Raw genomic sequence first — 27,622 nt, 5'->3', positions numbered from 1 at the left:
ATCCCAGTTGTAACTAACCTGATTCAGCTTATCAACCAGCTAATTATTAGAATCAGGTGTGCTAGATTAGGGTTGGAGTGAACACCTACAGGACGATAGCTCTCCAGGAACAGGGTTGTAGACCCCTGAACTAAGGTCATGAGGCATTTATACTGTAAGTTATATTCTGCAGGAAGCAATGGCTATATATCATGAATTAAAAAGTCAAAAAATGTATGTACCAATCACATATTCCCCCTTTAATAATATATATATCCACCATATATTACAAAGAATGACACAAATAACACAAATATCATGTATTATCAGTATTAATTGCACATTCATTTCACAAACTCACCCTCTATCCACACTTCTGCTCCTATGACAAACATTTTTACATGGAAACAGCCCTTCATGTCTATAATACATCTTTAGCAGTAAAGGATATAAACTAATTGAGAGAAAAACGGAACAACATAAGCTTGTTTACTGATCCGGCCACCTTCAATGTAAACAAACAGCAGCATCCTCCTCCCTGGCCTAGATCCTGAATCTTGGTGCAACAATGGCCACAGCATTACTTTCTTTTCTTCACGTTGGGCCGAACCTCTGCATAGTTCTTGTTGACCTGAGAGAAGCGGATTATTTGCACCTCGTTGTTCTTGGCCTTGAAGTCCTGCCACAGGTATTCCGGAGACAGAATCTTAGTGGGCTTGTTGTAAAGGAGATATCTGTTCAGGTGGCTTTCCTCCTGCCATGCCGCCTCGATGGAGTTGGCGGCATCGGCCTCAAGCTGCTCATGGCAGTACTTTGCCAGCTTGTGCACGTCCATAACATAGCCAGCGATGGTGGCGCCTCCATAGTAGTAGTCTCCTTCCCCCGCGGGGATGTAGGCCCGCGAGGCAGGACGGCGTTCGTAAGGGTAGTGCTCGTGGGTCTGCTCATAGTAACCTGGGTGAATAGTGGCCACCAGCCTGCTCAATGTTTCTGCCCCCCACCGTCCGTGGAACTTCGTGTCCACATCCAAGCAGAAGATGTAGTCCGCCTCCTTGCCTATCTGGTTCTCGATGGTGGTCTGGATCATCTCCATCCTCCTGGAGGAGATCTCCTGCCAGCGGTTGGAGCCAGGGACTGGGATGATGGTTACATTTCTACCGGGAGCGAGGACCACCGCTGGCACGTCTTCCCTCCGGTCAGTGAAGATGTAGTAGCGCACTTTGAAGTCCACCATGAAATGCTTCTCGGCAGTCTCTAGGAAGTCACGCAGGAAGCTCACATACCTAAGATACAAGGAGAACCAAGTAGGTTTCAGTTGCCCATCTCATATGGCAAGAGGATAACTCAATTTTCTGTAATTATGACATAATGTACAGTCGTGGCCAAAAGTTTTGAGAATGACACAAATATACATTTTCACATAGTCTGCTGCCTCAGTTAGTATGATGGCAATTTGCATATACTCCAGAATGTTATGAAGAGTGATCAGATGAATTGCAAAGTCCCTCTTTGCCATGCACATGAACTGAATCTCCCAAAAACATTTCCACTGCATTTCAGCCCTGCCACAAAAGGACCAGCTGACATCATGTCAGTGATTCTCTCGTTAACACAGGTGTGAGTGTTGACGAGGATAAGGCTGGAGATCACTCTGTCATGCTGATTGAGTTTGAATAACAGACTGGAAGCTTCAAAAGGAGGGTGGTGCTTGGAATCATTGTTCTTCCTCTGTCAATCATGGTTACCTGAAAAGAAACACGTGCCGTCATCATTGCTTTGCACAAAAAAAGGATTCACAGGCAAGGATATTGCTGCCAGTAAGATTGCACCTAAATCCACCATTTATCGGATCATCAAGAACTTCAAGGAGAGCGGTTCAATTGTTGTGAAGAAGGCTTCAGGGCGCCCAAGAAAGTTCAGCAAGCGCCAGGACGTCTCCTAAAGTTGATTCAGCTGTGGGATCGGGGCACCACCAGTACAGAGCTTGCTCAGGAATGGCAGCAGGCAGGTGTGAGTGCATCTGCACGCACAGTGAGGCAAATACTTTTGGAGGATGGCCTGGTGTCAAGAAGAGCAGCAAAGAAGCCACTTCTCTCCAGGAAAAACATCAGGGACAGACATATTCTGCAAAAGGTACAGGGATTGGACTGCTAAGGACTGGGGTAAAGTCATTTTCTCTGATGAATCCCCTTTCCGATTGTTTGGGGCATCCAGAAAAAAGCTTGTCCGGGGAAGACAAGGTGAGCGCTACCATCAGTCCTGTGTCATGCCAACAGTAAAGCATCCTGAGACCATTCATGTGTGAGGTTGCTTCTCAGCCAAGGGAGTGGGCTCACTCACAATTTTGCCTAAGAACACAGCCATGAATAAAGAATGGTACCAACACATCCTCCGAGAGCAACTTCTCCCAACCATCCAGGAACAGTTTGGTAACGAACAATGCCTTTTCCAGCATGATGGAGCACCTTGCCATAAGGCAAAAGTGATAACTAATTGGCTCGGGAAACAAAACATCGATATTTTGGGTCCATGGCCAGGAAACTCCCCAGACCTTAATCCCATTGAGAACTTGTGGTCAATCCTCAAGAGGCGTGTGGACAAACAAAACCCCACAAATTCTGACAAACTCCAAGCATTGATTATGCAAGAATGGGCTGCCGTCAGTCAGGATGTGGCCCAGAAGTTAATTGACAGCATGCCAGGGCGGATTGCAGAGGTCTTGAAAAAGAAGGGTCAACACTGCAAATATTGACTCTTTGCATCAACTTCATGTAATTGTCAATAAAGCCTTTGACAGTTATGAAATGCTTGTAGTTATACTTCAGTATTCCATAGTAACATCTGACAAAAATATCTAAAGAAACTGAAGCAGCAAACTTTGTGGAAATTAATATTTGTGTCATTCTCAAAACTTTTGGCCACGACTGTATAATCTAAATCAAGATATTTTACAACTTTGAGGTAGGCCTGCTGAGACTGAGACTCACTAGTTTGGGAAAAGGGTGTAGTGGAGACTAAGGCACTCAAAGGTGGAGACTAAGGCACTCAAAGGTTGGCAGTCAAAGTGTGGAACTTACAGTGAGGAACATTTAAGAACAAAATGTGTGGGTTGTACATTTTTTAAACATTTCTTCTCAGCTAACCAGAGAAAGTGCGAACTAAGTTTGAACCTATTTTTACCGGTCACTCTTGTACATGTCCATGTGACATGTATTTTTATGTACCCAGGAGGTAGAGAAAGGTAAAAAGAAGCGATGGTCTAGCAGGGGCCATGATCTATGTGTAAGTTACTGTGAGTGTGAGTGAGTGACACAGGGAACAGGGAGGAGGGAGGGAGAGACGAGAGCAACCAACCAAGCCGACTGGCGCTATAGTAGACTAATAGCTGCCATAGCTAGGTTATTTATCATCCAATATGATTACGTTGTACCTGTTTTAACAGCATCAAGCTGAGATCTACAACTCAGATGACTTGAAAAATATGGCCGCAGGAAGATGTTTTTCAATTTATCAGGGGGTGTTGCAGCACCCTCAGCACCCCTACTGCCCGTGGCTATGCCTAAGCAACATTAACATATAAAAACAGTTCTGTAGCAATGTGGTTTGTGCAATAGGCTATAGGCCCAATACATTATCATCACTGCATATTGGCTATGCTTGAATTGCCCTGCCAATGCTGTTCTTCTCAGACCATTTTGAAATTATATTTAAAAATTATAGGTACATGATCACACTGGTAATATATAATTTGTTGTATTACTTGTGAGGCACAGCTGAGTGAGCATAATCATTTGCTTTTTATTTATTTATTTTACTGGATTGATAGTCTGCATCTGATGGGGCCATTCTGAGGGGAGGGAGGGAGGGAGAGAGCAGCGGTGAGGCTGTCTCTCATCCGACTTATCGTCCCTCCGCTCTCCCTCGCTCCGCTGACAAAAAGGGGACATTCTTCCAGCTGATGGCGAAACTCAAGTTGCACTGCATTATTTCTGCCTCATGCACCAATTCATGTTGTTACTCATGGTAGCCTCGAATCCCTGAGCAGACTGGGTGGAAAATATGTTGATGTGCCCTTGAGTCTCTCTCTAGTCATGACTTTACAGGTTTCGAAATTTCACAGTATCAACTTTGTTGTGTGCTTGAGGCTTCTTTATACAGCCTAAGGCTCGAGGAAACCATAAAGACACGTTGATATGAGGTATCTGATTGGCCAGCGGTAGACCTATACGTGCACTTGATTTTCTCTCTGGGCCTGCCGGATATGCGGAGTTCTACCTTCAGACACATGAAATGGTTCAAAATGGGAACACAATGAGAAAAAAATAGGAATGAAAGGCTTTATCATTGTTTTTTTACAGAAATATTTGATGACCGACTACGAATGTTATTCTACATTTAAGGCTCAGTGCTACCAGACATCCTGGTAGGGACGGCTGACGTGTGTGAGACTACTTACTTGCCAACAGCAAAGACGGTTGTGGCAATGCTGAGGTGCATAGGCTTGTAAATGCTGTCAACAATCAAGTGATTAAAGGTGCCTTCCCAGACAATTGGTGCCAACCAAGGGGTAACAGTTACCACATTGGTGCGCCTAAAAAAACAAAAGATATGTTAAAAGCTTGTGAACGCCCAGAGATATTCAATGCATCATAAGCAACTCTTTCATAGTGACTACATTTCCTGTACTTCCAAATGCACCTTCTCCTACTGATACTATGTCTACTACTAACAATAATACATTCATAATAACTTACCCCATTAACACACTGGGCTGCTTATACAGGAGTCTGAAAAGACCATGCAAAAAATGACATTGTAAAATAGCGTACTGCTTTCAAAATGGCTGCAGTTGGTGAGTTTTGCAAAGAGATGGTATCGGGTGAGATGATTATATTAGAGTAGACCAAAGAAGAGTCTCACCCCTGTGGGGACAGCATGTCCCGGGACCTACAACTACAGTTTTCCCGCCTGAAATTGACAGGGTCCTGCTGACACAACCTTCAGAGGGGGTTCAATGTTAATACTGTGTTAATACTGAATGATGGCATCAGGAGAGGTTGTGGAGGGTTAGGGGTTCACAAAAAAAGTATACAAAAATAAGTTGTTTGTTTATTATGTCTTACCCCAAAACTTCTACAACTCTGACATCCATATTTTTCATCTCACTGTTGAAGATAAAAAGTAACATTTTCGGGGACTTAACTAGTATGTCAAATCAAACAGAAAAGAAGTGTAAAATGTAATTATTTACATATTTACAATGGTAATGTAATCAGAAAATGTGATCTCAAATTAGATCTTAATCTGTGGTCCTGACTCTCATTGTCATGAGCCCACGGGGCTTTTTTAGAAGGCTACATTTCAGCAATCACCTATAAAATAGATGATGGCATAGTGTCTTTCTGATGGGATTATTTACGGGATGGGATTTCTATCAAGATAGGATTATATCATTGACAAAGTTACAAACAAATGAACACTAAAGAAGTTCCGATCTTACCCAAATGATGAGTATGTTATGTTATATGTTAAAACCAGGACTCTAAATAGGAGATAGAAAGAGGATTGATTAACACCATGTACATCAGCTATGATATCGACAATGCCCAAAAACATATATGTAAAAAGAAGTGGTATGCAGAGAAGCGTACATTTTGGTTAAATGCCATTATTAGCTCTGTGTTGACACACATACACAAGAACAATGGTGCGTAATCAGAGTACATACACAACAAGTGGACGTAATTCAACAATGTGAGCAGAGCTAATAACAGAAGTATATTATAATTAAATATCATGATTATCAAAAGTGGACATCACAAAATTCATAGATTTACAAAATGAATGATAATATCATAATCGTGGAAACCATCAGTATGACAACACTCATACATTGTATTCTGATGTTGTTCTGATGTATTCAGAATGAGAACACTTGTATTCTGATGTTATTCTAAGATGAAGTTTCTCCAAAGATCAGATATCACTAATTTGACTTAATAAAAAAGTGTGATTCCAAGAACTGGCAGAGCCATGGAAGGACGGATATTTGTGCAAAAACGCATTGTTCCTCCCAAAGTTTATAATTCTATAAAATCAAACTTTGAGTGTTTGAAGTAATGCACGACTGTATCCCAAAGCCAGTAGAATCTGTGCCTTTTACTGTTTCACCAGCAAAAATGTAGAACTACACAGTGCCAGTGGACCATGTAAATATGGGTGTGACCAAAGCTCATGTGTAAGGTAAGAAAAGCACCATATATCTATAGAACAACAAACACACTATGGAACAGGTTAAGCACCTTTTTTTATGTTGAAGGGCGTTGAATGGCAGGGATAACATAAGCTGTTCCACTTTTTTTGTTAAAGTGGCACTCCAGTCTCCTTTTCACCTGATTTGTCACCTGATTTACTTAACAAAACGTATTTTGTTCTATATTGCTTCTATATTGTTCCTCAAGCAAGGTTCGAGGCCGATGACGTAGCTGGAGGAAGTCTTTAAACAACTTTGACTTAAAGGAATGAACTGGAGGGTAATACCACCCATATTTCAACAAACAGTGCCTTCAGAAAGTATTAATACCCCTTGACTTATTCCACATTTTGTTGTGTTACAGCCTGAATTCAAATTGTTTTAAATGAATAAAAATCTCACATCTACACACAATACACCATAATGACAAAGTGAAAATATGTTTTTAGACATTTTTGCAAATGTATTGAAAATGAAATACATAAATATCTCATTTACATAAGTATTCACACCCCTGAGTCAAAACTTTGTAGAAGCACCTTTGGCAGTGATTACAGCTGTGAGTCTTTCTGGGTAAGTCTCTAAGATAAAAAAAATTCAAAATTCTTCAAACTCTGTCAAGTTCGTTTCTGATCATTGCTAGACAACCATTTTCAGATCTTGCCATAGATTTTCAAATAGATTTAAGTCAAAACTGTAACTCAGCCACTCAGGAACATTCATGGTTTCTTGGTAAGCAACTCCAGTGTTGTTTTGGGCTTGTGTTTTAGGCTATTGTCCTGCTGAAAGGTATATTCATCTCCCAGTGTCTGGTGGAAAGCAGACAAACAGGTTTTCCCCTAGGATTTTGACTGTGCTTCGCTACATTCTGTTTCTTTTTCATCCTGAAAAACTCCTCAGTCCTTAACGATTACAAGCATACACATAACATGATATAGCCACCAGTATGCTTGAAAATAAGGAGATGGGTACTGAGTAATGTGTTGTATTGGACTTGTCCCAAACATAACACTTTGTATTTTTGCAGTATTACTTTAGTGCCTTGTTGCAAACAGGATGCATGTTTTGGAATATTCGTATTCTGTACAGGCTTCCTTCTTTTGACTCTGTCCATTCGATGAGTTTTGTGGAGTAACTGCAATGTTGTTTTCTCTTATCATAGCCATTAAACTCTGTTTTGAAGTCACCATTGGACTCGTTGGGCAAAATCCTTAGGTTTTCTTCCTCTCCGGCAACTGAGTGGGACGCCTGTATATTTTTAGTGATTGATACACCATCCAAAGTGTAATTAATAACTTCACCATGCTCAAAGAACTATACACTGTCTGCATTTTATTTAATTTTTAACCATCTAATAATAGGTGCCCTTCTTTATGAGGCACCGGTAAACCTTGCTGGTCTTTGTGGTTGAATCTGTTGTTGAAATTCACTGCTCGACGGAGAGACCTTAAAGATAATTGTATGTGTGGGGTATATAAATTAGGTAATCTTTTAAAAACGTTATATACTTTTATTGCACACAGAGTGAGTCCATGCAACTTGTGACTTGTTAAGCTAATTTTTACTCCTGAACTTATTTAGGCTTGCCATAACAAAGGGGTTGTCACGTTCCTGACCTGTTTTCTTTTGTCTTGTATTTATTTAGTTGGTCAGGGCGTGAGTTGGGTGGGTTTGTCTATGTGTGATTTTCTATGTTGGGATGTTTGTGTTCTGCCGGGTATGATTCTCAATCAGAGGCAGCTGTCAATCGTTGTCCCTGATTGAGAATCATACTTAGGCAGCCTGGGTTTCACGTGTGTTTTGTGGGTGTTTGTTCCTGTGTCAGGTTTTGTGCCACACAGGACTGTTTCGGTTTTGTCACATTTGTTGGTTGTTTTGTATTTTGAAGTGTTTTGTTGACTTTCATTAAATAATGAACACTAACCACTCTGCGTTTTGGTCCTCTCCTTCTGTCAGCGAGGACAGCCGTTACAGGGGTTGAATACTTATTGACTCAAGACATTTCAGCTTTTTATTGTTAAGTATCCTGAACAAATATATAAATGCAACAATTTCAAAGATTTAGCTGAGTTAAGGAAATCAATCAATTGAAATGAATAAATTAGGCCCTAATCTAGGGATTTCATATGACTGGGAATACAGATATGCTGGTCACAGATACCTTAAAAAAAAAAGTAGGGGCGTAGATCAGAAAACTAGTCAGTATCTGGTGTGACCACCATTTGCTTCATGCACCGCGACACATCTCCTTCGCATAAAGTTGTGCAAGGAGTTGATTGTGGAATGTTGTCCCACTCCTCTTCAATGGCTGTGCGATGTTTCTGGATATTGGAACACGGTATTGTACACGTCAATCCAGAGTATTCCAAACATGCTCAATGGATGACATATCTGGTGAGCATGCAGGCCATGGAAAAACAAGGACATTTGTGTACAGATCCTTGTGTTGTGTGACAAAACATTTTAGAGTGGCCATTTTATGTCCCCAGCACAAGGTGCACCTGTATAATGATCACGCTGTTTAATCAGCTTTTTGATATGCCACACCTATCACTTGGTTTAGTGTATCATGCAGCCTTCAGGTTCATTACAAATCAAAAACGTCTAACACATTGTGATCTCTACAGCGCTGTTGGCTGGCCGTCATTGACCCTGCGTAGGCTTAAACACTGGTATACACTGATTTATGGCCATATTGGGTAAAATGCCATTTTACCTGTTATTTTTTAGTCAGGTCGGTAAATAAATATAAATTACGGTCCCATTCTCATTTGGTTCTAACAGTACCAAAAATTAGAACAAGTCATGGTAGAAATAGTTTTAGCTACTTAGCACCATTGTCCTGGAATTCTCTCCTGAACATTTAAAAATGTGATGATCTAGATTCGTTTGTGGAGTTTAAACACTTGATCGATGTATATATCATAGAAGAGCAATTGTTTTTAGGCCAGCTGTTTTTAGTCAAGACTGTCGTGTTTTTAATGTAAAATGTTTTGTTGTATTGTATGTGTGTTTATAGTTTTGATTAATGATGTGTTAGTGTATGTAAGTTGTTTTGTCTGAAACGTTGTTCCCCCTGCTGCTATTGGACCAGGTCTCGCTTGGAAAAGAGATATTATCTCAATGAGAAAAACCTGTATAAATAAAGGTTAAAAACATTATTTTTTACATTTTATTTTTTAAAATGTGGATGGATTATCTTTTCAAAGGAGAAATGCTCACCAACAGGGATGTAAAAAAATTTGTGCACCAAATTTCAGAGAAATAAGCTTTTGTGCATATGGAAGATTTCTGGGATCTTTTATTTCAGCTCATGAAACCAACACTTGTTGCATTTATATTTTTGTTCATTGTACATTACCTATAATACAATGAGCTCAAGGAGAAATACAAACACCTAACACAAATGTAAAAATCACTTCATTCTGACAAAGATCCAATTAGTTATTTCTTACGAGTTTTCAAACGTAGTCTCATGTTGCTCATCCGAGTAAATCATTTCCCACACTTAATAAAAACTTTAAGTGTATGATGGATAATAAATGTAGCCTCATGTACATAATAATATACATATATCATACACATGCTGTAGTATTAGTTAATTTAGAAATGATTGAGTCATCACAGACAATTACTGAGTGATCATTTATTACAATCAGACCTGGGTTCAAATATGTATTTCGATATCTGATATTTAAAATACATTTTTCAGTGTATTTGCGTATTTTCAAAAACAAAACAAGTACTTCTATTTGAGTATTTGAATGGCTATTTGTAAAAAAAAAAACTAATAGTAAGAGTATTTTCAAACACTTATTTTAAATACTATTTTCAAATACCTGGGTTAAATGCATGGGATTGGATTTGAGTCAGTGTATTTTAGTATTTTCAAATACATTAAAATATTCAACTACTTGTCTTCTGAAATAAAAGATAACTGAATATTGGACAATGTAGGTGAAAGTTGAGATATTTGAAATTGTATTTGAACCCAGGTCTGACTACAATGGAAAACAAAGTGTACCCAATTGCACTTCAGCCCAGCATGAACCAGATGGGAATCAGGTACCTGACTGAGGGACTGAAAATAAAAATAAACATTCCTCAGACAAGGACACTTGAACGGGTGACTATGCAGGAGAAAAGGGAGGACTCCGTTCCAACATGCATCAAGAGCTTGCCCCAAAACACATTAACGATTATTAAAAGGACAACTTGATAGTTGCGTTAAAACATTTTCTTCTTCATTATTTCAGGTACAGAACAGCCTACACAACATGCTTACATCATGTTAACCCTACTGTGCTCACAGAGTACAGTACAGTTGGCAGTGCACTAAGTAAAACCTCAGTGTCATTGTGAAGTCTGTGCCCAAAGTTCCTTAACAACCGATCACCTTACCAAGGGGAAAATAACAGAATGGCTACTTAGTCAATAAATGGTGACAACTTTCTCAGGGCGATGTACAATATAATTATATAATATAATGCCAAGAATGTGCAAAGCTGTCATCAAGGCAAAGGGTGGCTACTTTGAAGAATCTCAAATATAACATATTTCCAGTTGTTTAACACTTTTTTGGTAACTACATGATTCCATATCTGTTACTTCATTGTTTTGATGACTTCACTATTATTCTACAATGTAGAACATTTTTAAAATAAAGAAAACCCCTGGAATGAGCAGGTGTGTCCAAACTTTTGACTGGTACTATATATACACTGCTCAAAAAAATAAAGGGAACACTTAAACAACACAATGTAACTCCAAGTCAATCACACTTCTGTGAAATCAAACTGTCCACTTAGGAAGCAACACTGATTGACAGTAAATTTCACATGCTGTTGTGCAAATGGAATAGACAACAGGTGGAAAAACACCCCCAATAAAGGAGTGGTTCTGCGGGTGGTGACCACAGACCACTTCTCAGTTCCTATGCTTCCTGGCTGATGTTTTGGTCACTTTTGAATGCTGGCGGTGCTTTCACTCTAGTGGTAGCATGAGACGGAGTCTACAACCCACACAAGTGGCTCAGGTAGTGCAGCTCATCCAGGATGGCACATCAATGCGAGCTGTGGCAAGAAGGTTTGCTGTGTCTGTCAGCGTAGTGTCCAGAGCATGGAGGCGCTACCAGGAGACAGGCCAGTACATCAGGAGACGTGGAGGAGGCCGTAGGAGGGCAACAACCCAGCAGCAGGACCGCTACCTCCGCCTTTGAGCAGGAGGAGCACTGCCAGAGCCCTGCAAAATGACCTCCAGCAGGCCACAAATGTGCATGTGTCTGCTCAAACGGTCAGAAACAGACTCCATGAGGGTGGTATGAGGGCCTGACATCCACAGGTGGGGGTTGTGCTTACAGCCCAACACCGTGGAGGACGTTTGGCATTTGCCAGAGAACACCAAGATTGGCAAATTTCGCCACTGGCGCCCTGTGCTCTTCACAGATGAAAGCAGGTTCACACTGAGCACATGACAGAGTCTGGAGACACCGTGGAGAACGTTCTGCTGCCTGCAACATCCTCCAGCATGACCGGTTTGGCGGTGGGTCAGTCATGGTGTGGGGTGGCATTTCTTTGGGGGGCCGCACAGCCCTCCATGTGCTCGCTAGAGGTAGCCTGACTGCCATTAGGTACCGAGATGAGATCCTCAGACCCCTTGTGAGACCATATGCTGGTGCGGTTGGCCCTGGGTTCCTCCTAATGCAAGACAATGCTAGACCTCATGTGGCTGGAGTGTGTCAGCAGTTCCTGCAAGAGGAAGGCATTGATGCTATGGACTGGCCCGCCCGTTCCCCAGACCTGAATCCAATTGAGCACATCTGGGACATCATGTCTCGCTCCATCCACCAACGCCACGTTGCACCACAGACTGTCCAGGAGTTGGCGGATGCTTTAGTCAAGGTCTGGGAGGAGATCCCTCAGGAGACCATCCGCCACCTCATCAGGAGCATGCCGAGGCGTTGTAGGGAGGTCATACAGGCACGTGGAGGCCACACACACTACTGAGCCTCATTTTGACTTGTTTTAAGGACATTACATCAAAGTTGGATCAGCCTGTAGTGTGGTTTTCCACTTTAATTTTGAGTGTGACTCCAAATCCAGACCTCCATGGGTTGATAAATTTGATTTCCATTGATCATTTTTGTGTGATTTTGTTGTCAGCACATTCAACTATGTAAAGAAAAAAGTATTTAATAAGAATATTTCATTCATTCAGATCTAGGATGTGTTATTTTAGTGTTCCCTTTATTTTTTTGAGCAGTGTATATATATTACCGTTCAAAAGTTTGGGGCCACTTAGAAATATCCTAGTTTTTGAAAGAAAAGCTATTTTTTGTCCATTAAAATAACATCAAATTGATCAGAAATACAGTGTTGACATTGTTAATGTTGTAAATGACTATTGTAGCTGGAAACGGCAGATTTTTAATGGAATATCTACATAGGCAACAGAGGCCCATTATCTGCAACTATCACTCCTGTGTTCCAATGGCACGTTGTGTTAGCTAATCCAAGTTTATCATTTTAAAAAGCTAGTTGATCATTAGAAAACCATTTTGCAATTATGTTAGCACAGCTGAAAACTGTTGGGTTGATTAAAGAAGCAATAAAACTGTCCTTCTTTAGACTAGTTGAGTATCTGGCGTATCAGCATTTGTGGATTCGATTACAGGCTCAAAATGGCCAGAAACAAAGAACTTTCTTCTGAAACTCGTCAGTCTATTCTTGTTCTGAGAAATGAAGGCTATTCCATGCCAGAAATTGCCAAGAAACTGAAGATCTCATACAACGCTGTGTACTACCCCCTTCACAGAACAGCGCAAACTGTCTCCTCAAATTAAAGCTGACAGTCTGCACTTTAACCTCATAGTCATTGTATCACTTCAAATCGAAAGTGCTGGAGCCCCTATTTCACATGTGTATGCACACCTTTAGGAAGAGCGTGTGAGTATCCCTGGAAGTTGACACAAGCATATTGATACAACTATCCAGTGGCACTAAACTATCTAGAATGTTCAAATGTCTAACAATGAAAGTTAAAATAAAGACTCCTTCATACAAATATCTGCCTTCACATAAATATTTTTTTCAGGGTAAGTGCTATCTGGGATACTTGGGATATCCCTACCCTAAACCTTAACCCCTACATAACCCTTACCTTAACCATTTTAAATTTAAACTTCAATTGGGACGTCTCAAGGATCCTGGATTGTATGGACCATTTCTCCAGGCCAGGGTTTTCAACAATGGACACATCAATTTACAAAAAATACAAGATTGTGGTTGAGTCCATATTTAAATGAAAAACAACCAAGAACTTAAAAAAGGCTTTGAGAGAGTCAAACAGAGTTTGAAAATGAACATCTATGAAGAAATGTTGTGTTCGAACAAGACAACTACCTGAACTATGGCCTATGAGTTTTATTTATGGATTCTCAAATTAGACCGCTTCCCACATAGACACGGATGAGGTTTCTCTCCAGTATGAATAAGCATGTCATCTTAGAGCGCTTTTGAGATGAAGCGTTTTTCACAATGAGAGCAGGGGAATGGGAGCTCGCCTGTGTGAGTCATTCGCTGCAACATGAGTATCCAATACATTCTAAACATCTTCCCACAAAGTTGACATCTGTGGGGGCATTTACCCATGTGTGTTCATGAGTGTACCAACAAGGCCCCTGAGGAATAAAATGTATTTCCACAAATGCTACATACAGTAAGTATGATTTCTCCCCTGTATGCATCCTGAGGTGGTGTGTTAGTAATTGCTGTTGGATAAATCTCCTCCCACATATAGAACAGGTGAATGGTATCTCCCCAGTATGAGTAAGTATAAGGGAAGTTAAAGGTCCCAGATGTCATAAACCCCCTGCCAAAATGTGAGCAAAGATATGGTCTTTCTCCTGTGTGGACACGTTGGTGCAGTATTAGAGTACCCTTTGATTTTTGAATTTCTTCTCACACTGGTCGCAATGAAACAGCTTTTCCTCTGTGTGAACACGTTTATGTTCTTTCATGTTCCCTTTGGTGGAACACTGTTTGCAGATGTACTTCTTCGTTGTCTTGGCTGAGGAGTTCTTTACTGTTTCATTGGATGGCAGTGAGTTCTCAGCTCCTCCAGAGTTCAGAGCAACTCAATATTAGGAACGGGTCCTTCATGTTTTATACACACAGTGTAAGTGAAATTGTCCCAATACTTTTGGTCCCCTAAATGGGGGTACTATAACGTCTAAAAGGTTCACCTGATATGGATGTAAATACCCTCAAATTAAAGCTGACAGTCTGCACTTTAACCTCATAGTCATTGTATCACTTCAAAAGTGCTGGAGTACAGAGCTAAAACAACACAAAATGTATCACTGTCCCAATACTTTTGGAACTCACCGTAAATTCCATGGAGGAATTAAATGCCACTGGGAGAAAGGCAAAGCTGATAGATGTCCACAAATCACTGGACCCTACACACCACTAGCCAGCTTTGTTAGTACAATAATGGTGCGTTTATTGAATCTGTGTTCACCACCAAATCACCTACAGTGCATTCAGAAAGTATTCAGAGCCCTCTACTTTTTACACATTTTCACACAGTCTTATTCTAAAATGGATACACATTTTTTTAAACTCAGCAATCTACACACAATACCCCATAATGACAGAGCAAAAACAGATATGGAAAAATGATTTAATCCATTTTAGAATAAGGCCATAACGTAACAAAATGTGGAAAAAGTCAAGGGGTCTGAATACTTTCCGAAGGAACTGTATATAGTGAAGTTAACGAGTGGAAAAAGGCTAAATAGAATTGAGCAATTGTTCAATTACTTTGAATGAATCTACATATATTTTGGGTCTATAGGAAACAACACAAGAGAGTTGGTGCCAGGTGTGTAAACTATAAATATGAGGCAAAAGTACACAATGTCACTTTTTATTTGAGGGTATTGTTTAAGATGTCCTGCTATATTAGAAATGTGGTTTATAATAGTGTTTTTGCCCATTGTTAGTTTTCCAACTGGGTAGCATTGAACTCAGGGAATTATTTCAGGGTAAAATCTAATCTGTTCGCATATAACCAGACATAACTTTAACATTTTACAGAATGGTTACAATATTTAGAACACACATTTTGCCAATCATCTCTGAAGTAAGTTACACCGCCTGGTATTATGACAAATTAGAAGATCTACAAACATGTCATAATCACCTGAAAATGTAGCAGAGAACTATATAGAGCAGAATCTCCAAAGAACATTTCAACAGCTTAGTGTTGGTTTATCAATACATTTGTCGACCTTTTCTCTCTTTTTCATGCATTCGTTGATGTATTCTCATGTTTCCCCTTTCAGAGAATCTTTTGCCACACTTTACACATGGGTAAGGTTTCTCCCCAGTATGAATTCGCATGTGTTTCACTAGTCTGGTGGAAGTGGAGAAGCCTTTGGGGCACTGTGTACAGGGGTATGGGCGTTCGCCTGTATGACTTCGCTGATGCACTTTCAGTTTACTTGCTAGACTAAAAGTATTCCCACATTGTTCACAATGATACGGTCGTTCCCCTGTGTGGATCCTTGAGTGTACCATCAGTTCCCCTGAGCAAGCAAAGGTCTTTCCACAAATGCTACACAAGTATGGTTTCTCTCCACTGTGCATCCTGATGTGTCTTGTTAGTACTTGCCGTTGAATAAATCTCTTCCCACATATTGTACACCCATAAGGTCGCTCCCCAGTATGAATGCGTATATGAGATTTTAAGATATCCGATGTCCTAAACCCCCTGCCCAATGTGAGCAATCATAAGGCCTTTCTCCTGAGTGAACCGTTGGTGCTGTTTTAGACTACCCTTCGCTTTGAATCTTTTTCACACTGTTTGCAATGGAATGGCTGCATGTCTGTGTGAACACCCTTATGTCGTTTCAGGTCCGATGGGCTTCTGAAACCCTTTCCACATTTAAAGCAGATGTACTTCTTGGTTGTCTTGATTGAGGGTCTCTGTATTGTTTGACTGGACGGCAGTGAGTCTCAGCTCCTCCAGAGTCCAGGCTCCTGCTGTCCTCCTCTGTTAGATATTCCTTCCTGATGTGCTGCTGAAGGTTCACCTCTCTCCTGTGGGAGAATGGGCACTGGGGGCAGGAGAAGACCTGGGAGGGCATGTCACTATCCGGTTCTGCAGGTAAAAAGCACATGGAAGTACACTGAACAAAAATATAAAACACAATATGTAAAGTGTTGGTACCATCTTTCATGAGCTGAAATAAAAGATCCCAGACATTTTCCATACACACAAAACATTTATTTCTCTCAAATGTTGTGCACAAATTTGTTTACATCCCTGTTAGTGAGCAATTATCCTTTGCCAAGATAATCCATCCACCTGACAGGGGTGGCATATCAAGAAGCTGATTAAATAGCATGATCATTACACAGGTGTACCTTGTGCTGGGGACAATAAAATGGCCACTCTAAAATGTGCAGTTTTGTCACACAACACAATGCCTCAGATGTCTCAAGTTGAGGGAGCGTGCAATTCGCATGCTAACTGCAGGAATGTCCACCAGAGCTGTGGCCAGAGAATTGAATGTTCACTTCGCTACCATTAGCCGCCTCCAATGTCATTTTAGAGAATTTGGCAGTACGTCCAACAGGCCTCACAACCGCAGACCACATGTATGGCATCGTGTGGGCGAGTGGTTTGCTGATGTCAACGCTGTTAACAGAGGTCCCACGGTGGCGGTGGGGTTGTGGTATGGGCAGGCATATGCTATGGACAATGAACACAATTGCATTTTATCAATGGAAATTTTAATATCTGTGACCAACAGATGCATATCTGTATTCACAGTCATGTGAAATCTATAAATCAGTGCTGCTATTTTAAGCATTTTTTTCCAAAGGTCATCCTTGTAAAAAAATCTCATTACAATTTCATTAAATAAAAAATAAAAAAACCTTTGTTTAACTAAATAACAACAAATTCTTATTTACGATGACGGCCTAGGAACAGTGGGCAGAACAGGGGCAGGACGACAGACCTTGTCATCTTGGGATTTGATCTAGCAACCTTTCTGTTACTGGCCCAATGCTCTAACCACTAGGCTACCTGCCGCCCCAAATGAAATAGTGGTCAAATTTAAAATTAAATAGTGGTCGAGTAGAGTTAATACAAGCTCTATGAAAAGCCCTGTTAAGTAAATAATGCATGCAATACGTTCCTAAATGTTTTAAGTCAAACACAGATCTTATCTCGAGTCATATTGTCGCAAGAGAAGTTGGATTGCAGTGTGTGAGATATTTTAGGAAATGTTTACACGTTTACTTCACAGGCCTCTCCGTCGTGTTTGTAGTAAAATTGTAAGACAGACAACTTCTTTCAAGGTAAAAAAACAAAAATCATTAAGATTGTTACATTTTTGTAAAATTATCCCATTAACGAATTTGGAGTCTCTATGAAGACATTCCAAAGTTAAAATCGGTTTGACAGACATCCCTCTAACCACTACCTTGATAACTACTAGAAGAACAAACCCTAATTCACACATTGAACCATTCACCAATGTATTCAGAATGCTTTAGTATATTTCCTGCAATCAAAATCCCAAAGAAATCACTATTGTTTTCAAAAGTCCTATGTGCTGTTTAGCTTTCTTTTTGTTAATTTGTATGTTTACTATGCGTTTCCTTGAAGACACACTCCAAGTAGGATTGTGCCAAGCACACAATATGAATGCGTAAATGTGATTTTAAGATCTGTGATGTTCTAACCCCCTGACACAAGGTGAGCAAAAGTAAGGCCCTTCTCCTGTTTGAACTCATTAGTGGGGGCAGGAGAACACCAGGAAGGGCATGTTAATTTCACAGCGAGGTAAAATGAGTACGGCTACTGTCACAGGCGGGATCTGAACCCAGGTCTCCCACAGGAGAAACCAACACCTTGACAGTGAGACCAAGAGGATACTCTCTGTAAGGCCGAGGGTGAGGCAGGGCTACCTCGTCACGAGACCATGAGCCCGACTCATGTCTGCTACATGTACAGTAGTGCTTCAGCTGAACAAGCAATATAAAGATATACTGAATATTGGTCATCCATGCTGGATTGTGGCCTTCTGTCCTATAGACAGAAGGTCACAACAGTGTTTTCCTTATTTTTTTAAAGTCAGGGGCCCCCTAGTGGTCAGGGGCCCTATGCGTAGTGCGTGGTCTGCATATAGGGCAAGCCGGCCCTGGACCACGGTCAACTGTTACAGTATACTGTCAAACTGTCATAACCCTGGCTAGCTAGCAAACGATTATTGTAAATGTACTCCAAAACTATTGTGGTGACTGATTACACAGCATCTTCTCAGATGGTTCTCTATTTCAGCTGGTGACTGACAATTATAATAGGTATTTTCAGCATGCAGTGGACAGACCACAGTCAACTCATCCATAATAAATACACCCCCAAAGAAGAACTAAACAAATAACAGCTCAAGCAGATGGGTTTTTCTAGGAGGTCCACTCATTGTTAAATCACAACTTCCCAACAATGTGGTAGTAACATTTTGAAACATGTAGGCTTCCAGGAATTGTGGTAGCAACAGTAACCACTACCCCACCAGTTACAGAAGCAGACCTGGTTTCAACTTCAAATAGCCTACTATTTGAAAAATTTCCATAATGGACCCAATAGAGTAGTCACAAAACTGCAAACTCCGCCCATCTGGCACTCCAGGTAGGCTAAAGCAAACGCTAAACAGATTTCAAAGATTTCAAGTAGTATTTGAACACAGGTCTGAAGGGAATATATTATGAAATACTGAATTGTGTAACTTGTTAAAATCTACAATCTTAATTGCCCATTGGTTACCAAGAATTAGAGCTAAAAATGAATCCATGTCATATGAATTAATATCTTACTTAATTCAACCATTAAATCTTTGGCTTTAGGGTACCAATATTTCCCCCCCAAACAAACAGACTTAACTTTTGGGGAATAGTCAAGTACTTAACTATGATTGCAATGTAGAAATTCTAATAAGAGCAAACAGTGAAAATGATGTTTCATGCCACGAGAGGTACCGGATCCGGGAAAACATGTTCCTGTTCCGGCAGGATCCGGCTCAAATAAAGCTCTGCTGGTGGAGTAGCTATAGCCACAATGGAAACAGCAGCTAAAAATATCCTGACTAGTCTAATGGAAAAAGCACTGTCGCTTAACTTAATATTGTTCCAACTAGTAATAACAGCCAGTTATCAATAACACAGTTTGGCAATCTCCATGAACAGTGCACAGAGGTATGTAATGTACTCTGCTCCGAATGTCCTTACCGTCGACGGCCACTGGACGAGCGTGTAGTGATGATCCTGGCTTCTGCTGTCCAGAACTGGATTCACCAGCCTCTTCAAGTCGTTCAACGGCCTCATCAGTTCCATTGTAACTGATTTCTGGTCGCCACTCTTCTCCACCCTCCTGTTCTTTCTTCCTAGTGTCATGACCTCGAGCCTCCACTGAAGTTTGTTTCGAGTTTACCAAGGAAGTGAGGGACAGAGCGGACAGGATGGTGTCAGAGTCGTAGAACAAATGATCTGGAAGAGGGAGAATCCAAACCAATTTTATTTACTAATACCTTGGAGATGAATACAGTTTGTGCAACATTGAAGGTGAATCTTTAACAAAACAAAGCACATTTCATTGGTGGAAAATGCAATCAAATCTAATGAAGGTCAAAGAATTTACCCCAGCAGAAATAGATAACCTGAAGGCTACCTACCTCTGTTTAGGTGTCCCAGGTGTCTTTGATGCTGTAGCAGTGTCTTCAAGTGCTCAGGGTCAGAGACAGACTGAACACACTCCTCCAGGTCAGAGAAGGCAAGGCTGAGACAAGATGCTGTCTGAGGGTGAGAGAGGAAAACTTACGGAGAGTGCAGTCCAATCCCAAATCAACCCCTAGCTCCTACCCACTGGAAAGTTGATGTTCAGTCCATTTATTAAAGGGGGTTCATTCATTCATTCACAACTGTAAACACAACATTTTTTTACATTTGAATTGATAGGATGAAGATGCAGTCATATCAGTACCTGTGTAAAGCTGGGCACCGGCAGCAGCTCCTCCAATCTGGAGAAGAACTCCCACACCAGAATCTGCAGTGCTGTGTCATACTTAGTACCGTACTGCACTGGGAACACCTCCTTTAATGAAAATGTAGAGAGCCATTACACAGTTAGGAGAATGGTCTTGCCTACAACACATGTTACCGTCAAAATACATTAGTTTAATAAAATACTTGTTTTATCCATTAGCACTAATATTCTTGATATTTGTCACAGTACCCAACTTGACACACAACACACGCTTGGGAGCATTACATTTAATTTCAGATGTATGCCTGCCTGCTTGCTCTTCAGGCATTTCCAACACTTTTGCTTGATTATGACACAGAACTACCCAACTGTGAAAAGTTAGATGTTCGATATTATCTCACCTGAAAAAAGTGTTCCCTCTTCGCTGGGTCTTCCAGCAAGGTTTGGACCAGCTCCACAAAGTTTGACTTTGATGCCTCCACTTTCTTGTTTTTTCTCTGAACATGTAATTACACCCCAAAAAAGCAAGTTAAGAACTAAAATTACAAAAAATAAATGTTGTGATAGAGATTTAACAATCCACATACTCTGTGGTGTATTGCACACAACTTACCGCTTTGTGCTTTACTGTGCATGACTGGATTCTATCCAAGTGGCGTTGGATGGTTTGATGGTCCACCATGTCCTCTTTACCACAGCACAACTCAAGAACCAGCTGAAATAGCAGGCACACTTTAATATGCAGGAATGGAAACATTACACATTCAGAGTCAGAGTGTTTAATGTACAGGGTTGCAGGTGTGATTGCAGAGTTCAGAGAAAATCTTAGTCCTGCATGTTGGAGCTCGGAGCCTAAGTGAAATAATATAATGAAAATGATCATAAAAAAACAATAGAAATATATACATAATAACAACTGTAGCAGTGATGAATAAATAAAATGTCCATTGGGGTGGAGGCAGAGTAAAGACTGTAGAGGGGAAAGGAGGAAATGACCATAGCGGAGCAGCAGGCAGACTAAATTACCATTGAGGGGGTGTGGGGACCAAGCAAAATAAAAAACTATAACAATTCTAATAAAAAAGTAAAATTATACATATTAACACCTAACAGTGATGAATGTATTCTGATCAAAAATATAAACACAACATGTAGTGTTGGTCCCATGTTTCATGAGCTGAGATAAAAGAACACAGAAATGTTACTTACGCACAAAAAACGTATTTCTCTCATATTTTGTGCACAAATTTGTTTACGTCCCATTAGTGAGCATTTCTCCTTTACCATGACAATCCATCCACCTGACTGGTGTGGCATATCAAGAAGCTGATTAAACAGCATGATCATTACATGCTGTTTAATCTTGTGATGGGGACAATAAAAGGCCACTCTAAAATGTGCAGTTTTGTCACACAACAAAACACCACAGATGTCTCAACTTTTGAGGGAACGCGCAATTGGCATGCTTACTCCAGAAATTGCAAACAAAGCTGTTGCCAGAGAATTGAATGTTAATTTCTCTACCATAAGCCACCTCCAACGTTGATTTAGAGAATTTGGCAGTACGTCAAAACTGGCCTCACAACCATAGATCATGTGTAACCACGCCAGTCCAGGACCTCCACATCTGGCTTCTTCACCTGTGGGATCGTCTGAGACCAACCCCTCGTAGAGCTGATGAAACTGAGGAGTATTTCTGTCTGTAATAAAGCCTTTTTGTGTGGAAAAACTCATTCTGATTGGCTAGGCCTGGCTCCCCAGTGGGTGGGCCTTTGCCCTCCCAGGCTCACCCATGCCTGCGGCCCTGCCCATTCATGTGAAATCCATAGATTATGGCGTCATGAATTTATTTAAATTGACTGAAATATATGAAATCGTTACATGTTGCGCATATATTTTTGTTCAGTATAATTGGGGTGGGGGCAGAGTAAACGTAATTTGAGGGGTTGGGGGGGTGAAATATCCATAGGGGAACAGCAGGTAAGTTAAGTGACCATTGAGTGGGTGGGGAGAAATGTTCATAGGGGAAGTAATGGGGGGGAGCAGATACCTGACCATTTAAAGACAGAGGGGACACAAACTAAGAAGTCTTAAGACAATGACAACAGAAGTTGATCATGAAAATGTGACAAGAACAATCTTCTGTACACATTCCTGGCCTTCAAGATTCAGGCGCTTATGAGGAATTAAGGTCTGAATCTCACCCCACATTTGCCACTTTTACATCCTCCCCTCCCAACCCTCAACATTTCCACCTCTCTCACCCTTGCTCTCAGTCCCAGGATGAGTTGGGTCCTTTGCCTGGAGCTCAGCAGCTCTGGAACCATCTCTGTCACCAAAGTCACAAATTCCTCCAGCTTCCCATACTGCATCACATTACGCTGCTCAGCCACTTGCCACATGGATGCTGACATCAAGCGTATTGGAGGAACCAGGAGACACAAGGAGGATAGAGGGAGATTGAGACCTGTCATGAAAACAAAAGGGAGGAATTTGTTAACATAACTTAAGCCATCAAATTAATACAGACCCTTGCAACTAGACAGACATTTTATGAGACTCCTGGATTCCACAAATCCAGGACGAAGACCGTATAGCCAAGCTAAGGTTGGTCGAAAATTCTCTGTGCTACACAACAGTACCTATCCTGTAACTCCCAGTAATGGATACCAAAACATCTTTGGTTAAATTACATTATTTGGTGTAACAATCTGTAGCTAAGTTGAACTACGCTCATGAGGCATGTATAAGTTATATTCTTCAAGAATAAATGGGTATACGTAGACAATTAATTTAAAATGACTGAAAATGGATGAAGGGGCGATTCCGCTGTAAACTTTTACAAGTTTAGACATCAGAGCGCAGCACTAGAGAGCGCAGTACAATACAGCACAGTAGAATAGAGTTTAGTACAGTGAAGTATAGTATATTTCAGCACAGTACAATATACTGTACTCTACTTTACTACACTGCTCAAAAAAATAAAGGGAACACTTAAACAACACAATGTAACTCGAAGTCAATCACACTTCTGTGAAATCAAACTGTTCACTTAGGAAGCAACACTGATTGACAATAAATTTCACATGCTGTTGTGCAAATGGAATAGACAAAAGGTGGAAATTATAGGCAATTAGCAAGACACCCCCAATAAAGGAGTGGTTCTGCAGGTGGTGACCACAGACCACTTCTCAGTTCCTATGCTTCCTGGCTGATGTTTTGGTCACTTTTGAATGCTGGCGGTGCTTGCACTCTAGTGGTAGCATGAGACGGAGTCTACAACCCACACAAGTGGCTCAGGTAGTGCAGCTCATCCAGGATGGCACATCAATGCGAGCTGTGGCAAGAAGGTTTGCTGTGTCTGTCAGCGTAGTGTCCAGAGCATGGAGGCGCTACCAGGAGACAGGCCAGTACATCAGGAGACGTGGAGGAGGCCGTAGGAGGGCAACAACCCAGCAGCAGGACCGCTACCTCCGCCTTTGTGCAAGGAGGAGCAGGTGGAGCACTGCCAGAGCCCTGCAAAATGACCTCCAGCAGGCCACAAATGTGCATGTGTCTGCTCAAACGGTCAGAAACAGACTCCATGAGGGTGGTATGAGGGCCCGACGTCCACAGGTGGGGGTTGTGCTTACAGCCCAACACCGTGCAGGACGTTTGGCATTTGCCAGAGAACACCAAGATTGGCAAATTCGCCACTGGCGCCCTGTGCTCTTCACAGATGAAAGCAGGTTCACACTGAGCACATGAGCACATGTGACAGACGTGACAGAGTCTGGAGACGCCGTGGAGAACGTTCTGCTGCCTGCAACATCCTCCAGCATGACCGGTTTGGCGGTGGGTCAGTCATGGTGTGGGGTGGCATTTCTTTGTGGGGCCGCACAGCCCTCCATGTGCTCGCCAGAGGTAGCCTGACTGCCATTAGGTACCGAGATGAGATCCTCAGACCCCTTGTGAGACCATATGCTGACACATGCACATTTGTGGCCTGCTGGAGGTAATTTTGCAGGGCTCTGGCAGTGCTCCTCCTTGCACAAAGGCGGAGGTAGCGGTCCTGCTGCTGGGTTGTTGCCCTCCTACGGCCTCCTCCACGTCTCCTGATGTACTGGCCTGTCTCCTGGTAGCGCCTCCATGCTCTGGACACTACGCTGACAGACACAGCAAACCTTCTTGCCACAGCTCGCATTGATGTGCCATCCTGGATGAGCTGCACTACCTGAGCCACTTGTGTGGGTTGTAGACTCCGTCTCATGCTACCACTAGAGTGAAAGCACCGCCAGCATTCAAAAGTGACCAAAACATCAGCCAGGAAGCATAGGAACTGAGAAGTGGTCTGTGGTCACCACCTGCAGAACCACTCCTTTATTGGGGGTGTCTTGCTAATTGCCTATAATTTCCACCTTTTGTCTATTCCATTTGCACAGCAGCATGTGAAATTTATTGTCAATCAGTGTTGCTTCCTAAGTGGACAGTTTGATTTCACAGAAGTGTGATTGACTTGGAGTTACATTGTGTTGTTTAACTTTTACTTGGTACTCATCCCGGATCACCCTCATCAGTAAAAAAGCTGACTAGCATAGCCTAGCATAGCGCCACAAGTAAATACTAGCATCTAAATATCATGAAATCACAAGTCCAAGACACCAGATGAAAGATACACATCTTGTGAATCCAGCCATCATTTCTGATTTTTTAAATGTTTTACAGGGAAGACACAATATGTATTTCTATTAGCTAACCACGATAGCAAAAGACCCAACTTTTTTTCCCCACCATTTTTTTACTGCATAGGTAGCTATCACAAATTCGACCAAATAAAGATATAAATAGTCACTAACCAAGAAACAACTTCATCAGATGACAGTCTGATAACATATTTATTGTATAGCATATGTTTTGTTCGAAAAATGTGCATATTTCAGGTATAAATCATAGTTTTACATTGCAGCCACCATCACAAAATCTCACCAAAGCAGCTAGAATAACTACAGAGACCAACGTGAATTACCAAAATACTCATCATAAAACATTTATGAAAAATACACAGTGTACAGCAAATGAAAGACAAACATCTTGTGAATCCAGCCAATATTTCAGATTTTTTAAGTGTTTTACAGCGAAAACACAATATAGCATTATATTAGCTTACTACAATAGCCAACCACACAGCAGCATTGATTCATGCACGTTAGCGATAGCGAATAAACCAGCAAAAGATATACATTTTTTCACTAACCTTCTCAAAACTTCATCAGATGACAGTCCTATAACATCATATTACACAATACATATATGGTTTGTTCGAAAATGTGCATATTTAGCGGCACAAATCGTGGTTATACAATGAGAATAGTAGCCAAACTGCAAACAAAATGTCGGGAGAAATCTTGGGAGAGGCACCTAATCTAATCAATAACTAATCATAAACTTGACAAAAAAATACAGGTTGGACAGCAAATGAAAGATACATTAGTTCTTAATGCAACCGCTGTGTTAGATTTTTAGAATTAACGTTACTACGACATACAGCGTGCGTTAAAGCGAGACCGCACCGAAATTAATGGCGGAATAATAGTTTAACTTTTTCGACAGAAATTACGAATTAACATCTTAAGTGTTCCCTTTATTTTTTTGAGCAGTGTATATTGTACTGTAGTCTTCTCACTGTACTGTATTGCACTGTACTCTACTTACTGTACAGTACTCAGTCTTGTACTCTGCACTGTACTATCCGTTTGTTCCAATACAGTCCGTCAGTGTACGTTAACATCAAGGTCAGGGTGGACTGACCAAATATCAACTACTTTTCAACGTCCATGGACGTCCAGTGTTGGTTGGTGCTTATTACAGTAAATGGAAAGAGAGGGGGCTCATGGGTAGGTGTCAGTAAGAGGTGGGAGAGGTGACATTAACTGGAGAGTGAGAAAAGGAGAGGTGTTGTCCAGAGTCATGACTGTTCTAAGACAACAGAAATAAAAAACTGTTATCTGAACATAACAGTACGCCAGTGGGAGGTCAGTAGCAGGTGACCCAACTGTGCTTTGTGACCATTATGATTTCCCATTGTAGCCAATTCAGTTGCAGTAATTCTGTTACTGATTTTGGGGTAATTTCATACCAATTTGGTTATAGAATTACAAGTTTGAATCACTTAATTCATTAACACATTGTATATCTGTAAAATCCCTATAACTAATTGGTAAGTCTACCATTACTTGTTACTTCAGTGAACTTTCATTAATTATGGTAACGGAATTACAAGGCAATATTTCTTAAACTTACAGAAGGTAAATCATTTATTCAAAACTAAAATGTTGCCATTAGTTGGTAGGGGTCTTTACGTCAACATTCTTGTGGGTTGATGTATTTCTGGTTTCCTGGTAGGCTACATGTTTTCTAAGACCCCTTCAGTTTATCCAGAAATCTAAGTATTTCTAAGAAAATTGTTGAAAAATGTATCTATCATGCCTTCATTTCCCAAAAATGTAGACTCTTAGCTTTCATTTGACACTGGAATTGATATGCTCCTATTAACGTAACATGTTGGTGCGCATGAGTCCATTTCGATGGAAATGCCCTGTAGCAATCGCAGACCTTTAATGTCGCAACACTTTCAGGTGTTGACTCCACTATGGCTTTTACCCAGTTAGTGCATGCCTAACGTTAGCTAGTGCATGCCTAATGTTAGTTATGTGAATTGAAACAAATATTATTTTACATACTGCCCCGCATATTCCTGATCTAAGCTTGAACAGAAATACATTTTGGGTAAAGCATTTCAGGAAAACATGACAAACCTTGAGTTTTTGAATCCATTTCACCAGCAAAACAAGCTGCTGCTGCTACGAACGTATGTTAAGGTTAGGTAGCTAGCTAACTTGGAGGCTAGTAACGTTCGTTAAACAGTTTATTGTGTGACGACAGTTGAGTCTGCTGCTACGAACGTATGTTAAGGTTAGGTAGCTAGCTAACTTGGAGGCTAGTAACGTTCGTTAAACATTTTATTGTGTGACGACAGTTTATTGTGTGACGACAGTTGAGTCTTCAAAATAAAAGTCTCCCGTGTTGTTTATAACTAAGACAGACCACATCCTGTCGTTTCCAATGGGGAAAAAATAGCATTAGTGGGCAGAACAGGCAAGGAGGAGGCCAGAGCCAAGCACGAGCTAGCGAGATCCAATTGGCGCGTTCTAGTTAATTTGCATATTTCCGTTAGGCGAGGTGCGTGTGTGCAATAATTCAATTCGCCTTGTCACTTCTTCTAAACAACGCGTTTTTTTATTTTGGCAAAGGGTAAAGTCTACAAAACTTAGTCCACTCTGTTCGTAAAATATT

At 41.0% G+C, this 27,622-nt stretch overlaps 2 protein-coding genes across 3 annotated transcripts; both read right to left on the bottom strand.

Annotated features, from left to right (window-relative positions):
• Positions 1–218: 218 nt before the first annotated feature.
• On the bottom strand, positions 219–6,589 carry LOC139533871 (globoside alpha-1,3-N-acetylgalactosaminyltransferase 1-like). Its single transcript, XM_071332323.1, has 6 exons — positions 5,480–6,589; positions 5,103–5,144; positions 4,900–4,977; positions 4,734–4,766; positions 4,436–4,570; positions 219–1,262 (listed from the first exon to the last, which is right to left on the bottom strand). Exons 1-6 carry the CDS (start codon positions 5,593–5,595, stop codon positions 560–562), a joined length of 1,107 nt encoding a protein of 368 aa, XP_071188424.1. The 5' UTR covers positions 5,596–6,589; the 3' UTR covers positions 219–559.
• An 8,311-nt stretch (positions 6,590–14,900) lies between these two features.
• LOC139533870 (uncharacterized) lies at positions 14,901–27,275 on the bottom strand. Of its 2 annotated transcripts, none has more exons than XM_071332321.1 (8): positions 27,085–27,275; positions 22,555–22,757; positions 20,904–21,005; positions 20,692–20,787; positions 20,288–20,398; positions 19,980–20,100; positions 19,537–19,794; positions 14,901–16,396 (listed from the first exon to the last, which is right to left on the bottom strand). In XM_071332321.1, exons 1-8 carry the CDS (start codon positions 27,101–27,103, stop codon positions 16,146–16,148), a joined length of 1,161 nt encoding a protein of 386 aa, XP_071188422.1. In that variant the 5' UTR covers positions 27,104–27,275; the 3' UTR covers positions 14,901–16,145. The 2 variants fall into 2 exon arrangements, with proteins under 2 accessions (XP_071188422.1, XP_071188423.1); XM_071332322.1 differs by lacking the exon at positions 14,901–16,396 and adding an exon at positions 16,501–16,990 and having other exon boundaries at positions 27,085–27,274.
• Between the last annotated feature and the right edge of the window lie 347 nt (positions 27,276–27,622).

Source organism: Salvelinus alpinus, chromosome 11, assembly GCF_045679555.1.
Source record: "Salvelinus alpinus chromosome 11, SLU_Salpinus.1, whole genome shotgun sequence".
In the NCBI taxonomy this organism is placed as follows: Eukaryota; Metazoa; Chordata; class Actinopteri; order Salmoniformes; family Salmonidae; genus Salvelinus; species Salvelinus alpinus.
This window is presented reverse-complemented; position numbering and strand designations above follow the sequence as displayed.

Coding starts and splice junctions, on each gene's coding strand:
- LOC139533871 (XM_071332323.1), bottom strand. CDS start 5,595: ATGTTTTTGGGCATTGTCGATATCATAGCTGATGTACATGGTGTTAAT. Junction 4,767..4,899: donor GACATGCTGTCCCCACAGGG/GTGAGACTCTTC, acceptor TGGTCTTTTCAG/ACTCCTGTATAAGCAGCCCA. Junction 1,263..4,435: donor ACCGTCTTTGCTGTTGGCAA/GTAAGTAGTCTC, acceptor CTTGTATCTTAG/GTATGTGAGCTTCCTGCGTG.
- LOC139533870 (XM_071332321.1), bottom strand. Junction 20,101..20,287: donor CGGTGCCCAGCTTTACACAG/GTACTGATATGA, acceptor TCTCACCCTCAG/ACAGCATCTTGTCTCAGCCT. Junction 19,795..19,979: donor CCTGGGACACCTAAACAGAG/GTAGGTAGCCTT, acceptor TCCCTCTTCCAG/ATCATTTGTTCTACGACTCT.